The sequence below is a fragment of the Lynx rufus genome, unplaced genomic scaffold (genome assembly GCF_022079265.1).
Source record: "Lynx rufus isolate CCGP_SWC_20201006 ecotype Redwood Valley unplaced genomic scaffold, mLynRuf1.p SCAF_2, whole genome shotgun sequence".
NCBI classification, from domain to species: Eukaryota; Metazoa; Chordata; class Mammalia; order Carnivora; family Felidae; genus Lynx; species Lynx rufus.
The window spans coordinates 34279515-34287389 of record NW_025814834.1 but is presented as its reverse complement, the minus strand read 5'-3'; the positions used below and the strand labels follow the sequence as shown (position 1 = coordinate 34287389).

Here is a 7875-nt window from a genome sequence, read left to right as displayed (position 1 = left end):
AACAGTTTGGAGGTTTTACAAAAAATTAAAAATAGAATTCTTATATGAAACAGTAATTCCACTAGTGGGTATTTACCTAAAGAATATAAAAACACTAATTTGAAAAGATATGCACCCTTATGTTTCTTGCATTATTTACCATAGCCAAGATATGGAAGCAACTCAAGTACACACTGATAGAAAAATGGATAGAGAAGATATGATACACACACCCCATTGGAATGTTACTCAGCCATAAAAAAGAATGAAATTTTATGATTTGCAACAATATGAAGAGATCTAGAGGGTATAATGCTAAGGAAAATAAGTCAGAGAAAGACAAATACCATATGATTTCACTCATGTATTTTTAAGAAACAAATGAACAACAAAAAAAGAAACAACAACAAAAACAGACTCTTGAGAACAAACTGAAGACTACCAGAGGGGAGGGTATGAGGGGATGGGTGAAATTGGTGAAGGAGATTAAGAGTACACTTGCCTATGGGGCACCTGGGTGGCTCAGTCGGTTAAGGGTCCAACTTCAGCTCAGGTCATGATCTCATGGTTCGTGGGGTCAAGCCCCGCATTGGGCTCTGTGCAGACAGCTTGGAGTCTGGAGCCTGCTTCAGATTCTGCGACTCCCTCTCTCTCTGCCCGTCCCCCATTCATGCTCTGTCTCACTTTCTCAAAAATAAATAAACATTAAAACCTAGTCTTAAAAAAAAAAAGAGTACACTTGCCTAGATGGGCACTGAGTAATATATAAAATTGTTGAATATAACACTGTATGTTAATTATACTTGAATTTTAAAAAAGAACAGAACCAATTCTTGTAAGTCTCTGATTTAAATCTGATGTCAATTTTGCTATTTTTGCAGTTTCTACAGTTTTATGTGGTTTCCTAACTTTCATGCTACTAAAGAGGCCCTTACATAGTTTTTTGAGTAAGTTAGAAAGGTAAGTAAGTTAGAAGGTGCCTCGGGAATTAGTATGAAATCTGTTATTATCTTTATTTATAGTGTAACCATAAAAATAAATAAATAAGCAGTTATCAGATGATATTAAAATTAATAGATGTTCTATAAGCCCAGAGAATCACATACTGTTGAATATGAAAATATTAGAATTGAAAAATAAGAGTATATTAATAACAAAAGGCTAAACATAAATAACTGTAAAGACCCTGAAAACTGGGTAGACAGGAATAATTTAGAGAATAACAAAGATTTGGGAAATCAGAGAACTGTCAACTGGTGATATTGTTACCTAGTAAAAAGGGGGAAAAGCTGGAAAATAAAACTTAGCAAATATGAACTGAATATGTGGTTTTTGGTTTTTTTCTTAAGGTTCATAAACAAAAACACATTTACATCAAAAGTGCTTCTTTTTCATTTTAATTAAAACAAAATGGTTCTAACAAGATGAAATTTGGTTGCTGACTTCTATCACATAAAAGGACAGATCTCCAAACCATTTTGTTAACTGGAGAAATGATATTATGACTGTTGATCTTACATATCATTCTGGACTTTTAACATTTGGATAGTATCACAAATGAGTGAACACTTTTCAATATTTTCTTTTAATTTCTTTTTTGCCGCATTCTATGGATTTCATAATCTGGGATTGCATCATTTATATGAACTAAGTCTGCTGAAACCATTCGAGGACTTGTAAATTTTCCATTGTAGTTTTCTCGTCGTTTGTTAACCTCTGGAGCAGTATTCAGTCTTGCAAAGTGTTTTAACTGATTATGGCTATCATTTGGGCTCTTTCCTAAAAGCCTTGCTCTTGATTTTGCTTGTTCAACATGCTTAAATGAGCTCACAGGTATATCCTCAAATCTATCCGAACAATCCTAAATATTAAAATAAAAGATCAGGTTGGTAAGTTAGTTTTCTTAAAAGAACATTTTAAATTTATAAGAACTAGAGTTTGTAACATCAACAGTTAAAGACAAGAATGAGAGCACCAAACATTTTATAGGCAGCCCCCAAAATCAGATCCTACACCCAATGCCTCCTATTAAATACTATCATAGAAACCATGCTTTAAAAAATAAGTGTCATTATTTCAAAGGATCGGTTTTTCTTTTTTCTTTTTTAAGAGAGAGAGAAAGAGAGCACACACATGCAGGTTGGGGAGGGGCAGAGAGATAGAGAGAATCTTAAACAGACTCCATACTCAGTACACTCAGCACAGAGACCCATGCAGGACTTGATCTCATGGCCCTGGGATCATGGCCTGAGCCAAAGTCAAGAGTTAGATGTTTAACTGACTGAGCCACCCAGGCACCCCAGATCTGTTACTTTAAAAGGGATTGAAAATATAAAGCCAGAAACAAGGAAAAGTTAGGAGAACTGTCTTTAGGGTTCAGACTTTTAGACAAAGCCAGTCAGCTGGAAGAACTCTATTATTCTTCTCCAAAACGAAATTTTCCCAATCCCAAATATAAGTCATGAACTCATACTTTATATTATCCAGGGTTTCGTTCTTTTTTAAAAAGTAATAAACATCTTCTTTAATATACTTTCACACATACATAAAGAGCCTGGGATATAAAGATATAGTCATACCATTTATATTAAAGTAAAAAAAATTATGTACATTCTGAAAGTAAACAAGTAAAACATTTAGGAAAATAACTGGAAGAATACACACCAACTTTTTAAAATGATGGTTAAGGTGGTGGGATTATGGGCTTTGTTTTCCTTTTATCTTTTTTCAAATGTATATACTATGGCTATATTTTATAATAAACATGTAATAACCTACAATTATCCCTAAGAGGGAATGGAACTATTAGTCATTCCTAAACTAGTATAAACTAGTTTCCTCTGCAGTTTGAACATCTTGTCCCTTAACGCTTTGCAGAGATGGCCACACCAAAGGAATAAGATACTCTGATTTGGAGACAAGGTGGGAATGAATTAATAGAATTGGAGGGTGAGAAGAGGTTGTGCAGGACTGAGAAGAATTGAGGCAGTAAGAAAGAGATTTACAGAAAAGGAGGTATAGAGAGTATAAAGACAAATTCTATCTACTTGACAATTTTGCCTGGGTTTGAAGAAAGCAAGGAAACATTCTTCATCTCCCCTCTTATGTTAAGGGGAGCAATTAGGTAAGCCACATTATTAAGGGAATTTCTGCTACTTTGGTGAGTAATATATAATTCTTGCTTCACAGATTAGATAACTGATACTGGAATACCAGTGGAAGGGCATGGACTCCCACACAACTGGTTATTTTCTGGATGCTCCTACAACTCAATTTCTCTGTCTTCCATTTTGATTCCTTTGAGAGATTCTCAGATTTTAGAAAAGAATCAGATGAACAAGTCTTTCTGATGATCTGATAACGCCCTCCTACCATTCAATTCTCTGTTGTCAACTTCACTAGAGAGAAAACTTTAGGTACTTTGGTTTAACAGAGGAAAGTAAAGATAACTCTACCTCTCTTGCCCACTCTTAGGATAAAGTTTCTGAGACCCTGTATGATCTCATATAATAAAAACACAATTTCTTCTGTTTGGAAAAGTGACATTAAAGATTCCATTTGTCCAAAGGAACTTCAGAAAGTCTTTACTTTCCCAAATTATGGACGCATCTTCTACTTCCTTTTTCTAGTAGGTACATATGCTCACTCAATGCTAAATTACCAACTTTAGACAGAAAAGAGAAATCCAAAGTTGGTATAAGCTAAATTGATAATATATTCCCAGCTACTAGTTTTATTATTTACTAAAGCTAAATATTTGCTTTGCTATGGAAAGCAAATTCAAAGCAACTGTTATAAATCTATTTTCTCATTCAAAGGATTATGCACATCAAATTATGTCATGATTTTGGGATTTATGGGTTCTCCCAATTGTGTGTCATGCCTGTCTATATATACTAACAGAGAAGAGCAGCAGTCCAGAAAATTAAAGTCCCTTCTATTTCTAGATTTTAACTTTGCTTCAGAATGGTTTGTATAAAGTCTGGTAGCAGTTTTACCTTCCTAATTGTTTTATGTTAATATTATAAATAGATTTGAATTCTCAAATTTCTCAGCACATAAGATAGCAGAAGGGCAGTGGTAATAGAAGAGAGTAGAAGTTAAATTAAAATTTTTCCACTCATAATCCAATAGATTGTAAATTTTGCATATCCTAATGCTTATCACAATAACTGACACATAATATCTTTGTTTACTGAAACAAAGATAATTCAGTAATCTGAAAAATATATACTTATATTTGCATGAAAACAAAATCCCAGCTATGTTTTCATAGTATACAGCCACTGCCAATAATTGTATAGGTTGTGCCTGTACAGCAGCCCCTGGCTGAGGCGTTCAGTCATGGCTGAAATCCAGCCAGTTTTCCATAGACAGGGCTATGTGCTTTGGCTCTAGATGCTCAGTCTACAGTCCTCCCTGAGGAAAGGGTGCCTTTCTAATTCATGCTCCAGAGGGAGTACCCTTTATCTATTTTATACTAAGGCACTGAGTCCCCTGATTTTGTGACTGAATTTTTAATTGGGTAAGGTGAAATCTGAATGTCGGAATAAATTTTTTTTTTTTAATTTGAAGGTCTGTATATCTTGGGGGTTATCTATGAAGGTTATATACACACTTGCATACAGATATATATGCCCTAAAATAGATTATTTACAATTCTTGCCAAATAAAAAAGTAGTAGACTTAGAAAAACAGTATTACATGTATAGTTCTTCTTGCAGTCCAATGAAGCAATGTTCTTGGAACAGATTTCCTTAGAATTCTCGCGGTGGGCAGTGTGGTTGGTAGTATCCTAACTAGTTTGCTAAATGACTTCTTTTGTTTGTTGACATGGTCTCTTTCTTTTCGGACCTTGGGCTTTAGATTTTCTCTCTTTAATACTGCTGGGAAGAGGGATGGTTTTGAGTTTTTCTCAGCTTCCACAACTTTATATTTAAACGACTGTAATTCAGGGAATTTGGCACATTTTTCATTGCAAATTCCATTTGTCTTTAGAGAAAGAGTTTGTATTTTTTTGTATTGTGCAAATGTTACTAAATGTTTTTTATTATTATTATTATTTCCTTTCAATCTCTGAAAATACTGGTCTTCTAACTTTGATTTCTCCCCAGCCTCTAAATTGAAATGAGTTAAAGTGTTAGTCTGCCTGGAAGGAAAAGTGTATCTGTATATATATTCTTCATTTTCATCTCGCATTTTGCAATTAGGAATTCTTGGATATGGTGACAGTACTGTTTCAAGTTTTTCTTGTGCCATCAATTTATAGATGTTATTATGCTCTTTTTTTTCAAGAGACTTCGTTTTTAGTGTCTTTTCAAAGCAAGCATTTGACTGAGCTGTTTTTGATTTACCACTCCAACTATGCGGGTCTTGAACTTCTGTTTTAAAGTCACAATTTTCTGCTCGAAGAAGCTGCATAAAACCATGTTCATTCCTTTGTTTCTTAAGTACTGTATCTGTAAGTCTTTCTGATGACTTATTTAATGGAATTGCTTGGGTATTTTTGTTGAAAGAAGGTTGTACTTTAATTAATTTCAGTGTTTTGGCTCCTTCTTTAGGACAGTATCTTTTCTGTTCCTCAATTATTGATGGATTTTCCTTAATATTCTGTAAGGAAAAATATTCTTTTTCTTTCTCTTTGGTCAGTTCTGTTTCTATAAGTCTATCCTCAGGAACTTTTTGTAAAGTGGTTTTTTGAACAATTTTTGAATATTTATTTTGCTTTTCTGAAATCTCCTCCATAAATTGATTTTCTTTTCTAAAAGATAATTCTGGTGATATACATTTTAATGGTATGGATCTAGTATTGATCATATTTATATGCTGGTTGATCCCCTCTAATTGACTTTCAGTTATTAGTCCTGATTTTGAAAGTTTTTCTATAAAAAGACTCTGGAGGTGTTTGCTTAAATCAGCTTTTAGATTTAATACTTCATTTTCTGATAAACCTATAAGATAGTTTTGTAGAGATTTACTTAAAGGATATTTCATGTGTATGTCAAGTCTTTCACCAAAACTACACCTTGAAATGTCTTGTCCTAACTCATGAAAAGATTTTGAGGCACTTCTAGATCTTAGAGAAGACATGTTTGAGTGTATAGTCTCAGATTCTGTCTCTTTAAATAAACTGCTTTCTGAAAGGTTTTTTAGGAAATAGTTTTGGAGAATTTCATTTAAAAAAGATCTTAGCTTTATTTCCAAATGTTTATCTATGAAATGATGATTAAAATTACTTACAAAAGACATGATTTCTTTCACAGTTTCTGAATATTTTTCTAGAAAAATATTCTGCCCTTTTGGTTCTGCTTTCTCATTCATCAAATATAGATTGTGATAGATTTTTGGTAAGTCTTCTTTAGTGATGTGTCCAGATTCTGAAAGTCTTTCTACAAGGTAATGTTGGATATGTTTACTTAGTTCAGATTTAAAATTTTTTATTTCTGACTCTGAGAGTTCTTCTAGAAATACACGCAGCTTTGGATTCAAAATAGGCTTACTGTCTAATTTATCTGCTTTATCAAAATTCTCTTTGATTTCTTCAAGGTCTTCTGTATTATTTGGAAAAGGATGCTGGATTAATCTTTCTAATTCTTTTTCTGGTTGTCTTCTTTCAGACTGATTATATTTGAAAAAAATATTAAACATATGTTTTAAAAAGGATTTTAACATTATTACATCTGAATCATTAAGTTTACCCATTAATGAGTTACTTAAATTTTCTAAAGTAGAATTCAGATCATTTTCTTCTCTATCAAACCTCTGACTGTTATTTAGCGTATCTGTTTTTTTATCTGGTGTTAACTGATATTTTGAATCTTGTAGGGGTATGTTTTGGCTTTCATCCACATATCCAACTCTAGTAAAAGAAGTAGTTTCTTTGGGAATGATGAGTATATTCTGCTCTGAAAGAGGTTCTGTTTTACTTTGGGTTTCTGAACAATCCTCTGTGGAATACTTTGGCTCTTCTTCAGCAAATGCTGTCTCTGTATCCAGCATGGAACTCTTTTGATATTCTTTATTTAATTCTATCACTTTGATTATCCCAGATTCTAAAAGACTATCTACAGGAAATGCTTGTATTATCTGGCTTATAACAGATTTGGCCTGTGGCAATTCTATTTCATCATCATTTTCTTCATAGCGAAGTAGAATGTTTGAAGATAAACTCTCCCAAGCAGTGGGTAATTGATTCTGCAAGTTTATTGGTATCTCACTCGATTCTTTCACTCCCATTTCCAACTCTGAGAAGATAGGTGCAGTGAATATTTGCTTTATAACATAATCATGTGCAATGCTACTTACACCTGGTTGGGAACTAGACACTTCAATTTTTGAATTTTTCTTTTTGAAATTATTTTTTTTAATTGGAAAATCAATCTCACCAGACTCCAAGTGTTTTTCAGAGACAAATTCCCTTTCTACCTCTGGAGAATTTCTTGGTTCACCTACTGAAAGTGAATCTGCAGGAATATCTTTAATTTTTTGTCTTAAAAGAGACTTTGAACTTACAATGTATTTTTCTGAAAGCAAGCTATTTAAATCTTGAACTTTTTCAAATACTTTGTTTTCCACACTAGTTGGTGGTTCATCATGAACATGTAAAAGTGGAGAACTAAGACTTTTCTTTCTTGTTTCAGTGTCCACAGGAACCTTTGGTTTAGAAAATAATTCATCTGATAGGTCTTGCAGATTTTTACCTAAAATTGACTTGAGCATCACTGATTGTTTTAAATTTTCTAGGTGGGAAGTAAGACTTAATGATTTTGAGAGGCGACATGTATTTACATTTCCAGTCATTGATGATTCTCCTTCAAAGTTTGGTAGAGATACATTTGGTAGTCTTTCTTTTAACTTATTCTTACTATCTAAAGTTGTTAGTGTGGTCATAGTGGG

General features: G+C 33.1%; 1 protein-coding gene across 1 annotated transcript in view; it reads right to left on the bottom strand.

The window, feature by feature from the left end:
* Positions 1-1564: 1564 nt before the first annotated feature.
* The window catches only part of C2CD6 (C2 calcium dependent domain containing 6), a 175524-nt gene continuing 169213 nt past the window's right edge, over positions 1565-7875 (bottom strand). The window contains exons 16-17 of the mRNA XM_047082235.1: positions 4684-7847; positions 1565-1840 (exon numbers count right to left, since the gene is read on the bottom strand). Coding sequence (XP_046938191.1) covers positions 1565-1840; positions 4684-7847 — 3440 coding nt within the window. The remainder of the gene's footprint in view (positions 1841-4683; positions 7848-7875) is intronic.